The 16,684-nt window shown below is 46.8% G+C and overlaps 1 protein-coding gene across 1 annotated transcript in view; it reads left to right on the top strand.

Moving 5' to 3' along the window:
- MEIOB (meiosis specific with OB-fold) overlaps positions 1-16,684 on the top strand; it is a 1,713,677-nt gene that overhangs the window by 990,601 nt on the left and 706,392 nt on the right. Inside the window, exon 10 of the mRNA XM_069647289.1 lies at positions 5,623-5,727. Within this exon, the coding sequence (XP_069503390.1) occupies positions 5,623-5,727 (105 nt within the window). The remainder of the gene's footprint in view (positions 1-5,622; positions 5,728-16,684) is intronic.

The following is a 16,684-nucleotide window of genomic DNA, read 5'->3' as shown; positions in this document are numbered from 1 at the left end:
ATTGCATCAAATGCAAAAGCATCAAATGCAAAACCATTGAAAAAAAATGCATCGAAAAAATGAATTTCTTTTTTTTTTTAATGGGGTCCCCAACCCCTGTTTTTTTACCCCTTAAAACCCATTATAGTTTTAAAAAAAAACAACCTTTACCTACAAAAAAAAGCATATTTTCGATGCATTTTTTTTAATGCTTTTGCATTCGATACTATGTATTCGATGTAATGCCTGGATACCAAAGATACAGGTTTTGAGATGGCTGTGTCAGAGTGGGCCAGCTGCAGGCAGCAGGCATAGGAAGAGGAGAGAAAGTAGTGGCAAAGGTCTCCACTGACACAAGCTTCATGGGCCGGATGATCGAGAAGGTAGGTGGCAGTGCTTGGGTCGGCTTCACCTGTGGGACAAAGAGCTTCAGGTGGGAGGAGAGCAGAAAGTGGTTAGTCCGAGAGAGAGGAGTGGTGAGAGGATTAATGAGGGGAATGTCTGAGGAGATGAGAACATCCAAGGTGTGCCTGGCAGAGTGTGTCGGGCTAGAGGATAGAATAGTAAGAGAGAGAGTGTCGCAGAGATTGTGGAAGAGCCTCAAGGAGCGATTTGCAGCATCCAGGTGGATGATGAGGTCGTTGACGAGAAGTTGAGAGGTAGAGGCAAGGAGAGAAGACCAGAGGTCAGCCCACTCTGAGAGGAAGAGGGCGACCTGGCCAGGTGGCCTGTAGATGGTGGCCACAGTCAGAGAGAGGCCAGGAGAGATAGAAAGCCTGCAGACAAGGCATTTAAAGGAGGAGTAGGTCTGCGTAGGAATGACAGAAGCAGGGCTCCACTCTGGAAAGATCAGAGCTACTCCACCTACGGGATGGTGGGTTCCGGAGAGGATCTTGTAGCTGTCAGGGAGCAGAGTGTCAAGACTTGTGACAGAGATGGCCGTGAACTATGTCTCGGTGAGAGCGTGGACATCCAGGTCCAATTTTCCAAGGAGGTGGCAGATGTCAGTGGAGTGTTTGACAGCAGAGCGAGAGTTGAGAGTAGCGATGTGGAGCAGGTTGCCACATTTGTAAGACTACCGTGGAGGGTTGCAGGATTGAGGTATGCCCTGTGGAAGTCGTAGAGGGGCCCAAGAGTGGGCAGAGGAGGAAGAAGGAGATGGTAGAGTATCCAGAGAGGATGCAGAGGGTGCCAGAGGTGGTGGAAAATGGGTGTGCGGAGGAGCCAGAGAGGTGCTGATAGGAGTAGCAGGAGAAGGTACGAAGTTTATAAGATGCGGGAGGCACCTATCAAAAAGGAGGAGATTGGGCTGAGTGTCCTGGACCAAGACGGTGCCATTCAGATAGACATTAATGATGGTCTTAGAGTAGTGGAAGGGGCCAAAAGGAACTCCTACTGAGTGCCACCATTAATGGGAGAGGAGGAAAAAGGAGAGAGCGGAAACCATATGAGCAGACCATAGGTCTGGAGAGGGGATGACAAAGAGGATGCCGTTAAGACTCTCTCTGGAGGAAGCACTGATATGGGTATCAGCGATAGGGAGCCTGAGTTGGAGACCAGGATGTCCCTCTTGAACAACTTCTGTCCAGATTTACTAAGAGGGACAGGATGGGAGATAGAGTAGCAGTTGAAGAAGATGGGGGAAACACAAAGCAACATAGAGAGTGCAGGAGGCATAGGAGGAGGAGGTAGTGAAGAGAGGGGAGGGACGCACAGCCAACACCACACAGGATGCGCAGAGGGGGTGTCACACAATAGGTAACACACAGACGGTACAGATAGTTACAGGGAGGGGAAGCAGGGGAGTGGGAGAAACCTAATGAGGCACAGTTAGCATTACCACTGTTATCAAAAAGAAAACCAGATTCAACTTTCCTAAAAAGAGGGAAAGGGGCCTAGTTTTCAACACAGCAGCAATGCAGAACACCCAGATTCAACTTTCCTAAAAAGAGGGGAAAAGGCCTTGTTTTCAACACAGCAGCAATGCCAAAGATGTGTCTATACAGCAGAGAAGTGGGAGGCTAACCATGCAGTTGACCAAGAAGCTTAAGTGTGGTGCAGTAGGTGACAGAGAGTTATGGGGCCAGGGGGACTCATTAGGTGAGGTGCAGTGAGTGCTGCCCCCTTGACCTTCTACCTGGCTAGTCGCAGCAGGTTAATGGCTGCTAGTTTCCTGCTTCCCCTGCTGACACCGGCAGATACCATCTGGAGCTGCATCCAAGGAACTGTCCCTAGCCTACAGGTCCTTGCCGCAGGGGCTGCACGGGCAGAGGGCTGCCCTGAAGGCAGGAGCAAAGAGGGCCTACTGCCCATTCGGGACCGGGGCAGGGAGGAGGTACAAAGGGTGGGGAAGGGGGGGATGGCAACGAGGCTGTGAGGGATAACGCAGCCGGCAATTACTGATTTTACTTTTAGTTACAGATGGAACAAAAACAAATGCCTAGCAGAGGAAAAAATATAAAGTGCACCCTCAGTACACACGAGCAGAGCGCTCAAGTAATCCTCACTGTGTGCTTCCAGCCAGCTGAATGCAATGCTGAGCCGGAGCCACAGAACACTATACAGGCACCACCAGTGCCCAATGACGACCGGGGGAGGGAGGAGGAGGCGGAACAAAGGGAAGGGAAGGGGAGGAAGGCAACAAGGCCACGGGGGATTGCACAGCCGGCAATTACAGATTTTAATTGTAGTAAGAGATGGAGCAAAAACAAATGCAATGCAGAGGAAAAAATATAAAGTGCACGTTCAGTACACACGAGCAGAGGTCTCAAGTAATCCTCACTGTGTGCTTCCAACCAGCGGAATGCAATGCTGCGCCGGAGCCACGGACACTATACAGGCACCACAGCGCAACAGGCCAGTGCCCAATAACGACCGGGGTAGGCAGGAGGATGTGGAACAAAGGGAGGGAAAGGGTAGGTAGTAAGGAGGGGGGGATACTACAGATATTCTAAACTCTTTTAATGTACTGTATAGACTGACATTCGGAAAACGTTTACTCTCATCTAGATATTCTGGTTCACCATTAGACATACTTCCACCAGCAAAAGCAAAGGAGATAGGTCCTCTGTTTGTAGACCAAATCTTTGAAATATTTAATTCCTTGTTTTGCTCAGGTATTTTCCCAGATAGGTGTAAACCACTACTCAAAATAACTTCACTGGACCCTACAGTATTAGGGAATCTGAGGGCAATCACACAACTCTGTTTTCTTTGCAAGCAATTTGAAAGATTTGTGGTTACACAGGTTCAACCTTTTGTTAAATCTAAAGGTATTCTAGATAAATTCCAACTAGGTTTTAGACCTTGTGGAAGTACAGAGTTGGTCACTACCTCAGTACTGGACCTAATGAGAGAGAAAGTGGGCCTGGGAGATCATACTGAACACATCAGGGTTTATGTTTCTTAACTATGCAGATGATACCCAGCTCTTGCTCGATATAAAACAAGGAGATATTCTGACATCATACAAGAATCGGAACACCCTTTAATTAAACAATGGATGAATGACAAATTGCTAAAGATAAACCCAGACAAGACAGAGATACTAGTAATTAATGAAAAACCGAACACCTAGTCTTGTGCGCTGGCCGGACAGCTTTGGAACATGTTCAAACCATAGACAAGTGGTAAAAAAAATGGCTATCATCTTTGATAATAAGCCCTCATTGGTGAGGCAAATCTCAAAGTTGATCTCTGCCTGTTTTCTTATGATAACGAAATGGAGACCTATATTGCCCTACTTAACATCTCCCATCAGATTATGGTAAATGCTTTGGACTCCACACGGCTCCATTTTAGTAACCCTCTCTATCTAGGGCCTCCCAACAGCCTCTATCCAGCGGCTACAACATGTTTAGAACACAATGGCAATACTTCTTCTGAAAGAGAAAAATATGATCATATCTCTCCTGCACTATGCACATTGCGCTGGCTACTAGTGCATCGACGTATTGAAATTAAAAGCCTCTGTAATGTGTTCAAGAGCCTCTATTAGCTGTCCTTTGGCCTGTAAACTTAAACTACAGCCTGAAAAACTTGAAAATCGAGATTGGACAAAGGTGTAGTTGTTCCTAAATATTGCACCCGTAACTTTACAGTTCAAGCAGCAAAAAGATGGAATACTTTACCCCGTCATTTCCGGATCGAGTGATTTATTAACTTTCCGGAAATCTTTGAAAACGTATTTCTTCAAACTATGTTAAGTCAGGCTCTCTGCTCTGCTCATATGGGATCTATGGAGGTAGCGCTAAGGTATCCTACAGAGTGATAGTGTGGTTTGTATAACTAACTAACCGTTAGCAAATAATATATAGTTTTGCTCATGTTCTACCTTCAGCACTTCCCTTTTAATGTCTAGCTCACTTCGTTGTATGTGTATTCTACCAACATCCCAAACGCCTCATTTCCCAATTACATTTGCATTCTCTCTCTCCTCTGCTGTGATAAATTGGATCAGTTCAAACCATTTAACAAAAGCTCCATTGTACGCTTTACTTCCCTTCATTTCTGTTTTGCATCAGCCTCCTATGCCGTTTGTGTTTGTTTACACTCTGCCTCAGGTTCCCTTCATCTCTTAATTGCCTCAATCTTCTTATACTTAGCCTCCTTGTTTTGCGCACCTTTTTAATGTTTCCAATACACTGCATATCTTGTCATGTTTGCCCCTCATTACCACCTGCTCCTGATTTATATATTCTTCCTTGCTTTATTTTGCTGTTCGAGTGCTTCCCCCTTACAAGATGGCCACCTCTTGAAGCAGACTCGACCTCCGCTTGCCAGCACAGTCTCCCTGTCATCATATACCCCAGTATTCCCCTTTGCCCAGTAAGTGCATGCCCTCTCCTCACTCTCTGGTCTTAACTTTCTTCCAGTCCCTCTGTACTCTCCATATTTTTAGTCTTTTACTCTGGCTCGACACCTGCCACTGAAATGTTGCAAGGCAGTCCGTGCAGTGACTGCATCGTGTATTGCCCTGCTCAAATATTGGTAAACATTTCCCAACATTAATATGATCGCCACATTGTGCTAAGGGCCATAATACCACGTTTCTTTATGGCCTTTGGGCCTCATCACACGGACGGCGGTAAGGGTTTACCGGTACCGGTATTTTACCGGTACCGGTAAAACCTTACCGCCTTACTACGAGGTCCCTTTGCGGGTTGGAGAATTTAACGCCTGCTTTTTGCAGGCGTTAAAAACCAACCCGCAAAGGGACCAGGGAGCTAATTACGGTACCGCAATTTGCGGTGCCGTAATTAGCACCTTCCCCATTCCCATTATGCCCTATGGGGCTAAAATGGGAATGGGGAAGGGCAATGGAGGAAGGGGGAATTACCGCCCCACAAACCTTGGAATAGGGCGGTAATTCCCCTTTCCACCAAGGCGGTGCCAGTATTTTACCGGCATGGACCAAGGTGCTAATAGCACCTTGGTCCACCGCCGTCCGTGTAATGAGGCCCTTTAATTCCGATGACACCCGGGCCGTAATTGCACAGTAGGCCCTGCCAGATGCAGCATTATGGCCTAAACACATTAAACCTAATCTTACCACGGGCTTTATTATTTTCATGTGAACAATTGCACAGCTTTACTTTGTCAGAAGTTGCTTACCTTTTTCTTTTCTCCTTTATTTTTTATAAGATACTCAAGAAGCCAATATACTATTTAATTTTTCAAGGGAATATGCATCCACAGAAGCATTCAATCAAGAAAATGATGACCAGTCAAATGAATCAGCTGTAAACTGTAAGTTTTTGAGCTTCCGCCATACCAAAAATGTAAAATAAAATTGTGTTTTATGGGAACGTGTACATTTATTTATTTATTTCTGCATTTGTTGTAGCGCGCTGAACCCTTGGGTATCTAGGCACTAGTTACATTTTGAGACAAAAATAAAATACAGAGTACAGCGAATGCAAGAAACAAACTAGAAAACACGACGGGAGGGAGGGGTGCCATGGTGTCTTAAAAGTCTTGGTTCGAGGAGCAGGGGTGGAGGTGGGGGAGACAGGTATCTGAATGTCTTAGTTAGCTCAGGGGATCTTTTAGTCGAAAAGCCACGTTTGTAGTTTTTTTCTGAAGGTCCAGTAGGAGGGTTCCTTTCTCAGAATGATGGGGAGATTGTTCCAGAGCTTGGCAGCCATGACGGGAAAGCTCTGTCCTCCTGCTGTCTTTCTGGTGAAGTTGGGCACTCTGAGAAGATGGCTATTCGTGGATCTTAGAGGGGGGGGGGAGTATTTCTCAACCCGTTGAGATAGGTAGGCTGGGGCAGTGTTCGTGGTGCACCTGTGTACGATGGAGAGGGTTTTAAATGTAATCCTTTCATGGATCGGAAGCCAGTGGGTGTCTTTCCTGGCCTTTGTGATGTGGTCGTGTTTGGACAAACCCAGGGCTGCTCGGAAGGGCATTGTTTTGGGTGGATTCCAGCTTACACAAGTTGCGTTCGGAGGTTCCTACAAAGAGAGCGATACAGTAATCCATTTTTGCGGTCTAGGCAGCGGAGGAAGCAATGGCGTTGACCTGGCGGGAGAGGTCAAGGATGGCGTCTATGGTGATGCCTAGGGTTTTGGCTGCAGAAGATGTTTGGATCTGGTTGACGTCAATGTCAAAAGCTTTGTAAGCTGGGTCAATGCTGCAGAATGCGAGCCTACAATGAGGATCTCCGTTTTGTTGTCGTTGAGGCATAACTAATGGTTTGCCGTCCCCTTTTGGACAATGTCATAAACTGAGTTGATGGTTGTGGCATCAAGGTGATATGAGCCAGAGAGGGGGAGGAGGGTTTGGGTGTCAGTGGCATAATTTGTGTAGGATATGCCGAAAGCATCTAGATGATCAAAGAGGGGTTTGGTATGCATGTTATACAGGGTTGGGGAGATGCAGGACCCTTGTGGGATTCCACAGGTTACTAGTGCTAGTGGGGTAGCATGGTCGTCCAAAAAGACATGGGAGGATCTGTCTGCTAGAAAGGATATGATCCAGTCTGTTGCTGCTGGGGAGAAGTTAGCTGTTGTGGTTGCAAAGTGTTTGGTGGTCAACAAGGTTAAATGCTGCTGATAGGTCCAGCATGAGCAGCAGGGCGAGTTTGCCTGAGTCTTTGATATTGTCTAGCTGTTTTCTTAGGTCCAGTAAGGCGGATTTGTTTCCGTGCCTTGGACAGAATCCTTATTGGTGGATGCCCAGGATGTGGTTGTCCTCGAGGTGTTGTTGGATCTGTATATATGCTGCGCGGTTGAGGATTTTAAGGATGACGGGTACGGTGGTGATGGGGCGGTAGTTCGTGGGGATTGAGGGGTCAAGGGAGGTTTTCTATTTGAGACAGGAGATCCAGGCTTCCTTCAGGACAGTTAGCACAGTATTTGTTGCGAAGGAGGAATTGATGATAGATGTGGTGATGATAGGGGCCGGACAGGCATCTCGTTTGCATCGGTAGGGTTTGAGGCCTTTGATTATGTTAGTGATTTAGGGTTCTGGTAACGGGCGAAAGTCAAATTGGGGGATGGGTCATATGGTAGGAAGAGTGGGGGTGAGGAGGTAGCTGGTGGTGATTTGGCAAAGATGAGCAGTAGCTTAGTGCAGATTTTTGCATGGAGGCAGGCAATTTTCCCTGTGAGGGCTTCTTGTACCTTGGTGCGCCAGGTGTTGTCTATGTTGAGGACTGAGGGAGGGGAGACTGGCGACTCGAGTTCGCGTAGGATTGTGAAGAGTTTGTGGGTGTTGGATTTTGCGTTGTTTATTCTGATATTGTAGGTGCAGGCTTTGGTGGTGTGAATCGCTCTTGTGTACTCTTTGGCTAGGGAGGTATACAGGGCTTTAGAAATAGAGAAAGGGTCTTTTCTCCACGCCGATTCTGCGGCATGTTTATTGGCGTGGAAGGCAAGGGGCTCTGGGGTGAACCAGGCATTATTTTTTAATGCTTGTTTGGCTTTGCGCTTTTTAAGCGGGGCTAGAGTGTCGGCAGCTGGAGCAACGATGTTCTTGTACAATTTGACAAGGGACTCTGGGTTCTTGTCCGTGTTGGACGGGATTATGAGGGCTGAGAGGAGGGCAGTGAGGCGGTCCTTGTTAAGGTTTTTCGTGCAGCGGGCTAAGGCTTCAGGTTTCTTTAGGTGATGGGGGCTGGGCCTCTTGTTGATGGGAGTTCGAATGTGATGGTTTGGTGATCAGACCATGGTCAGGTAGTGGTGGTGAGGCCAGACACATTCCAATCGAGGGTGCGGCGATGGATGTGGGTAGGTTAAGTGGTTTGCTGGGCACAACCGATGTGAATGAGGGTAGTGGCTAGGCTTTTTGCGTGTGGGTCTATGGGGTGATTGAGGACAAGATTGAGGTCTCCCAGGATTAGGATTTTTGAGCTGGGCTTGATGGTGGGGTTGATGATAAACATGGGGTCTTTCCTTGAAGGAGGCGATGGGGCCTGGTGGGCGGTAGATGAGATGGAGATTGAGCGTGTTGGTGGGTGATACAGTGAGTTTGGTGGACAGCATTTTGCAGTTTGGGATTGGGCTGGAGTTGGTGGCCCTGATGGTGATGGTGTTTTTGTAGATAAAGAGCGACTCTGCTGTGGGTTCTGTCAATGCGCATGATGGCTTATCCTGGGGGGATAACAATGGAAAGAGCAGGGCCTGCTGCAGGGTGGAGCCAAGTCTTGCATATGGCAAGCAAGTCGAGATCATTGGAGGTGAGGGGGTTGTGGATCTCGGGGGCATGCGCAGGGACTGATCTGTCATTGATCAGGGCACATTTGAGTGGCTTGTTGGGGGAGGCCGCTGGGGGTGAGTGAATGCAATGTTTTGGGTTCATTGGGGGCTGGGGTAGGGGGCCAGGTGTGTAAACGTAGGAGCTTGTTTCTGAATTGGATGGAAGTTGGCGCTGAAGCTGGTGGTGTGGGCTGATTGTGTGTGCAGGGTCTTTTGGTGCCGAGCTGGAGGTGCAGATTCCTAATAGATATCAGGGGAGGTCTTATTTCTTCATGTAGTGCTTTACACATTAAATAATTTAAGCAAAACTGCTTTCCTTTACACCAAGTAAGTGCTATTTTAAAGGCAAGGGAAGTATTGACATCAGGGCTGATGCATCAATCTGAAGTTTCTTATTCAAAAGGCAAGAGCACATTATTGTTCTTCATCTTAGATTCTTCATTGATATTCGAAGCATTTAATATCGCCTTTGTGCGAGACGAAAACTCTTGTTTAATAAACTTCATTAAATAACAATAGATATTGTCCAACAACATAATTTCAAAGCCATTTAAATGAACAAAACCTGCAAAGAGACTCTGTCACCCCAAAGCATCAGGCTTCTGTCATCTTCCAGCATGCACACTACTGGCAGTAAAAAGCAGACCTTTTTCCGCTCTGTGAAGTTTGGATCCCGGGATACTTGCCCCTGACTTTCAGCAGTTTTCCATCATATTGTAACCTTTTTGAAGCTGTTTTTATTGCTTTGAGGTAATCTGCCAGATCATTGCTGGTTAGCAGTGATTGCTTGTGAAGATTGAGGTTGTTCAGTCTATTTCCCCTCAGCTTCTCTCGTTGTCATTGTCTCAGTCATGTCATTGTTTGCTTCCTGCAGTGTGAGAAAGACGAGGAAGGATTGCCATTTATTTGTGTATTGGTTATTTTTTTACTAAGTTCATCACCATGTCAAAATATGCCATGTAGGAACCTAAGGACTGTGAGGGCATAATACTGAAGGCACAATGGGCCCTTCATTGGAGCGTTGTTATTTGTCACAGATGGCATCAATAAACCCAAGTATCAAGAAAGTAGTTTTAAGAATTAAGAATGGTCCACTCCTCAACCTCTGTGTGCTCCATCCAGCCTAGCCCAGGCTACCCTACTCCGCATTTGGTCATACATAACGGCTAGAGATAGAAATGTCTGTTTCAAACGTGCACTTCGAATGAGGGCCTAAAAGCTGTAGCTGTCTCTATCTCTATCTTACTAGCTGCAGATATTACTAATGTAATGATCCCTGCAACAATAATGGTTAAGCTCTCTCTCTCTCTCTCTCTCTCTCTCTCTCTCTCTCATACTGTTTCTCTCTTTCTTTCTCTCTCTCCTCTTTGTATTTTTTCCCTTCGCTCCCCTACTCTTCTACCTACTCTTGCCTTTTCTCCTCTCTCCCCACACCATCCTATTCTCTCCTTTACTCCCACTCTCTCATTGCTCTACTCCCCTTTCTATCTCCCTTGTACTCGCTTCTTCTCTCGCCCCTGCAACTCCCTATGATTTTCTCACTCTTCTCCCTACCCTCTTTCACTCTCTCTCTATCCCTCCGATGTTCCTCACGCTCCTCCTTGCTCCCTCTCTTCCTTCTACTGCTCCCCCTATTCTCCAATCCCCCATACACGTGTAGAGGGTCCCTTTTCGTTCACCCTTGCTTCCACTTTTTTTTACTCACTTTCTCTCTCTTACTTTGTAATCACCCTCTACTCTCACTCTCTCCTATTTCCCCCATCTCTCACTTCTATCACCTGTTCTAGCACTCACATCACCACTCCACTCTCTCATACCTGGTACCTCTCTTCCACACACAAAACCTTACCTACACTCTTTTACATATTCTACAAGCATTCTGCACTCCTCTCCAACCTCTGTCTTCCTCCTGGTCTCACAGTCCACCACCTCTTCTCCTGAGCTCACCCAAACACCACTCACTCATTGTTGGGAGTGTAAGTCTTTTATACCCAGTGTTTGCTTCTTAATTGCTTCCCATTTCTCCTTATTTGCACCTGACCACTTGAGCCAATCTCTTTCTTGGTTTTCCCCGGGGCCAGGTTACAGTTGCCGATGCTGTCTAACACCCCTCTTGGCCCTGCCATGTTTCTGCTCTTATTGGTTCGTGGGGGTTCCTCTGCCGGGTTGAGTTTATGTTGGCAATTCACTTCGGCTTCCTGCTGCCCTGGGAAGTCTGTGTCCTTGCAGGTAGTCTGGATATGACTGGAGAAGAGAAACTCAAGTTTGTAATCAATGCTTCCGCTCAAAGAGTTCCCTGCTATTGATGTACTGAATTTTGGAGCCGGTCGTTATGCAAGCAACAAAAAAGAACACTGCTGAGAGAAACGGCTGGAACAGATGGTGCGACAGACAGCGGTTCCAGGATTACCAGGCACATTTTGGGGGTTGAGGGACAAGGGAGCCTCCATCTTCCTCACCCCGCTTTTGATTTAGGATTGGTTCTGGCATGCTCCTTGGTAGGCCTCCTACCCCAGGTTGGGAGGGTGTCTCTGTCCCCACTGGCAGGGCCACGTCCCTGACCCTGTCACATTCCTCCACCCCTTCTACATATCCCTCTCCCCCTCCCTGACTAGCTGCTTGTGAATATCTGGACAGAAAGTCAACATTTGCTTGTTTTCAGCCTGGGAACCCGATTTGCTGCAGGAGCAGGAAGAATCCAACAGTGGTGTGGACTCTCTGAGGTGGACCGTGTGGCCCATAAAACACGCCAAGACCACTGCAGCAACAGCTCTGCAAAGTCACACAGACGAGAGAGGAGAAAAGCAGGAAGACTCGCTCAGCATGTGCAGAACCAAGAGCGACCTGAGACCCCGGGAAGAACCAGTAGTACTCCCTGATGAAGATACAGGTAATGGGAGTTGCAGGAAAGCCGGTGAGATCTAGGGAGCCCAAAGAGTCAAGTATTCCTCGGGAGTGATCTCTCTTGTCACAGTAGTGATACCCAAAGAACCAAGAGTCAAGTATTCCTCCGGAGTGATCTCCCTCGTCACAGTAGTGATACACAGAGAATCAAAAGTCTAGTATTTCTGAGTGAACTCCCTCGCCATAGTGGGAAACCCATCACATGTGAAAGATACCAAAAGGACCAAGATCTGTCAGGGAGTTATCTCCCCAATAGTCAAGATAGAAGACATCCTGCCAAAGTATCAGCAATAGGAAGAGTGGATAAAGCCTTAACCCTGTTGTTCACAACTCCTTGGGAGGAAGTGAAGAGACTTCGGAAGACTTGTGCAAAGGACTATCCAGGGATAGCCTCCAAAAACTATTCCAGATATAGCAGGAAAAGGGAGTAATTTTCCTGGTCTAAACGTATTTGCTAAATCAGACCGTATTTCAAGAGACTGCTGTTAAGTTAGCCAAATATTGGATTGTTTCTCTGGGAGAAGGTAGCTATTCTCCCAGTGACTTTGATAAGAAGGACTATTAAGAAGCAGTCACCAAAACCCTTCCAGATAGACATGGGGAAGGGAGTCATCCTCCTAGTCTAGTTATATTTGGTAAATCAGACCTTAATAAAAGAGACTGCTGTTAAGTCAGCCTAAGACTGAATTGTTTCATCAGGAGAAGGGCGCCATTATTCTGGTGGCTTGGATCAGATGTTCTTTCAACCCTTTTTCTTCTTGGTGTATTTGTTAGTGTTATGGATAGAGTAATTGGTTTTAGACAGAGGACGGTATATTGGTTTCTTTTGACTTACATCTTGACAAACACCCACGTTATTCGATGTTGAGGTAGAGAAAACCCCTCCAGAACTAGGGAGAGGTAGGTTCTTTTCTTTATTTGAATAAAAGTCTATTGGCAAAAATATACCACCCTGTCAGCCTCCACATGGTGTCAGAAGGGGTATTCGCCCAACTGAAATAAATTGAGGACCCCTTATATTTAGCAATTTGAGTGCTAAAGCCTCCAGGCCAACTGTATGGCCAGACCCCATGATCAGTTACCTCCACTAGGAACCTTGGGGATAAAAACGATTTTAATAAGGTCCTCAGTAACATCTCCTCCAAGTACTCGGTTCACGTAATCCTTGCCTAGTGATTCGGATAATGGTGAAAACCCATAGGAATCCTTTAAAGACTGACCAAAAATAGGCAAGATGAATCCCATAGAGACATTGACATCGTACTTCACCTGTTTCTCACCCACGAGCCCCCCAGTACCCGCCCCATTCCCCCTCCATCCTGCACTTGCACGTTATGAACACTCACAAGGCATAGTCGGTTCGTCCCCCACTGTATTTGATATGTTGTATGTATTTTTATGTTTCTCATCCCCATGTCCCTCACTGTTGTCCTTTGGGCACATGGAAACAGAATTTACTTGCTGTGCAAACAAGCCTAACAAGCAAACAATAAATAAACAAATACAATCAAATAAATAAATAAATAAATAGAGGCCTTACTGGAACGCCTGGTGAACCACCAAAAACAGGCAAACCAAAGGTTTCATGAAGGGCTGGAAAGAATAGCATCCAACCAACATCGACCAATTCTCCCACATGGCATCCTCCAGCCTTATCGGGACGGGAAAGACCTAAAAAAAATTTCATTTTGAAAGGCTTGCCCTACAGTTTGGATGGACTGAAGAAATGTAGACCTGCAACCTCGCCCCCTACTAAGAGCTGAACTACAAGCCTCCTATCAAATCCTAAATCCATTGGGTGGCACTTCTATTGATGATATTAAAGGAATGGTTCGGTAAAAAAATGTTATTGCCCCTACGGGTCGGCCATGTGTTTTTAAGCCTAAGCCGCTCGATTTTAGAAAAATTTCCTATGGACCTTACCCGAGTTTTCGTCCATTAAACGCACGCGAAAACAGGCATCAGGGAGCTGCCATTTTGTGATAATCCTATCATTTCCCCCATCGCCCTGGCTGACCTGCTTTTGCGGCACTAAATCATATCCCCCGCCCCTGAGCCTGTCATCAGCAGACGCGTACCGCCCATTTCACAACGCCAAAGCACGTCTCGTGTCAACATTCGCTGCGCTTCAGCTAATGACGTGTCGCCATGGAAATGGCAGGACGCCTCTTTCCTCAATAAGGATAAACAGACCGTTTCACAACACACAGCAGCAGATTTTCGATTCCATTCTTCTCTCTGTGTTACTTTGAGTATTCTGTAACTCGTTTCTGTGCTCTGGTCAGCTACCTTTGTTGCTTGTAGCCTGTGTGAACAGATACCAGTACCACCGCTATAAATTATTTTAACACACAATGGCTACAATAATGCCCTACATGTAAAAGCCAGAGTATACCGTGGAGGAACTACTGGAAAGGGAAACACGCGAAAACGATGGGTCTTCGGACGGCAGTTGGGAGGACGATTCAACAGCTGAAGAGCCTGGACCTAGTCGCATGGACGGTGTTTCCACCTAGTGCACATGCAATCGGTGCAAGCTAATGCCAACCGAGGATGAGAACTGCTGCTGCTGTGAAAACTCAGGATGCGTGGCCTACATTTCGGAAGGCGAGCCACGACCGCAATGCATCACCGAGCTGCCAGACTTCAAGGCAGCCTGCCTCACATGGTCCGTGTTGAGGATAATGATTGTGCTTATGCACGAACTTCGCGCAACTGTTCGTCCTCGTAATCCGAGTAACGAGTAAGTATACTCTGCTTGTCATGCCACTCCTATTTCATGGTCTTCTACTATATCCAAAATTACATATACATATCATTGTAACGCATGAAAGTCGTTCAATAGTATGCAGTGTCTAGATCGCATTTGTCCAAGCAGAATGCCATTAATTACAAGAATTGTCATTGACAACAAACGTTTATTAAACTTATCTTGGTCATTTAAAAACAGTTTGTTTCATTCCTTTTCACAGGTGATACAGGCTGGTGGCTTATCGTTCCTTTACATGGTGGCTTCACGGGAGGCTTGGACAGCGCGTTCGAAGAGTAATACCCGCCTGTGCCGTTCGTGCCATGAGAGAAACGTTTCCGAGTGACAGCGGTCAGTACCGGGGATTTTCTCTCACTGTGCTGCAACCTGACCTGTACAATGTGTAAAGTCTTGTATTTTTGTGTCATCAAAATAAAATACAAAATAAAACACCACATATATTTTAACAACGGTTGTTTCCATTTTTTAATAAATGAATCAAGTGTGTCTCCATTCAAGGATGGACGTCAGACATCTGTGCTCCGAATGGGTGAAGGTCAGGTCGCTGTGAAGCAGGGTGGTCACTATCTAAGCTAACATAATGTATTCTCAATAATTCATGCAGGTATTGACGAGACACGTTTGTGGAGATGAACGAGCTATGTGCTTAGTTCAGGCTGGTTCACATGCAGGACAGTGATCTCAGAGGAAGAGTGATGTGTTACATTTATTAGCTGTTGCAAATACCTCTGGAGTTTTCCAGTCAGAGTGGGAACGAGGGTGGGGGCCATGTGCTCTGTGCAGTGAGGCCTGGTCCCCAAGATGGATTGGGAAGGGGGTACAAAAATGGATGCCCCGTGTCCTGCTCAGTGGTCCCATCTACGCGAATGTCAACCAAAGTTAACATCACATAAGGGCAAGGGGTGAACCCACTACTGGAGGCACTTGGTCCGAGTTTCTACTGAGAAGTAAAGGATGAGAGGGGCCTGGTGGCCCCTCGCTCCCACACACTTGCCTGCACGCCCACCGGCCCATCCATCCCACCCCCCTCTATCAAAGGCGGTTCGCACCCGGGGGATGAGCGCTGGCATGAGGTGCTGTCACGGGCGCAAATGGCCAAGGTGCCAAACAGCATGTACACTTCAAAAGGTACCCCACATCCAGTGGCCATCGCTCACATGGCCTCCTCAGACCCCGTATCTCCAGGCAGGCCTCCCCTGAGGCAGGCCGCCCCCCTGCAATCCACATAAGTGTGTCTCCATTCAGCAGTCTTCCTGTGCCTTATCTGCACGCCCCAGGCCTATCCATCCACCCCCCCCCCCAATCATCGGCGGTTCGCACCCAGGGATGAGCGCTGGCATGGGGGGCTGTCACGGGCGCAAACGGCCAAGGTGCCAAACAGCATGTACACTTCAAAAGGTATCCCACGCCCAGGGGCCATCGCTCACATGGCCTCCTCAGACCCTGTGTCTCCAGGCAGGCCTCCCCTGAGGTAGGCCGCCCCCTTGCAAACCACATAATACCACGACATACACAAGTCATTCATTCACAAACACATCCCTGTTTCTAATACTTTATAAACCACTTGATATGTCTCATGAGAACACCTTTGTGCTTTGCAAGTCAACTCCTGAACCTTCTACCTGAGAAGCACTGAGATCTATGCTAATCTGCTCGTCGTCATGCTATCTGTGTCCGCCTCGAGGAAACTTGTCAGTGTGCTACCTGTGGCCATCTACCTGTTCTCCTGCAACATACTGCTCGGCCTGCTGAATCCAACTGTTTGTTGGTCAAGGTAAGGCCATGTATCCTAGTCATATTTCAGTCATTTTTACAATTCTATCTATTTGCGATTACAGTACCCAATAGAGCTATGGTCATTGGTCTCATTGCTATTGACTTGAGTTTCAATTGTTATGCTATCAATAGATCTATTTATTTTCATCTATGTCAACGAATTGCATCCTTTGGGCTTCCAGTCTACAATGTAAGCATGTTTCCTTTTCGTGCAAGACAGAACATCCAAGGGACGAGTCACGTGTTCAGAGTTTAGTCACATCATTTAAAAGATTTCTGTAACTTATGCAAATACTAAGCCGCACATGATGAACTAGTATAGTTCCGGCGACCAAAACAAACCTTGCATTGAGCATGGTATGGTTCATTTACTTTTTTATGACATTTTTATTCATCAAGGTTTTAAAATAATCTTGATATTTACTTTTCAGAATTTTCAACAATGCCTGCCTGTTCGTTTAGCGGTTGCCCTTCGAAGACCCATGCTAAATCTGAAGGCACTACAATGCATGTATTCCCGAAAACTGTTGATCGAATAAGAGAATGGGTCAGACAT

The sequence above is a fragment of the Ambystoma mexicanum genome, chromosome 2q (assembly GCF_040938575.1).
Source record: "Ambystoma mexicanum isolate Mex_15411 chromosome 2q, UKY_AmexF1_1, whole genome shotgun sequence".
Taxonomy (NCBI): domain Eukaryota; kingdom Metazoa; phylum Chordata; class Amphibia; order Caudata; family Ambystomatidae; genus Ambystoma; species Ambystoma mexicanum.
The sequence above is the reverse complement of the archived record's forward strand: the minus strand, read 5'-3'. Positions and strand labels throughout refer to the sequence as shown.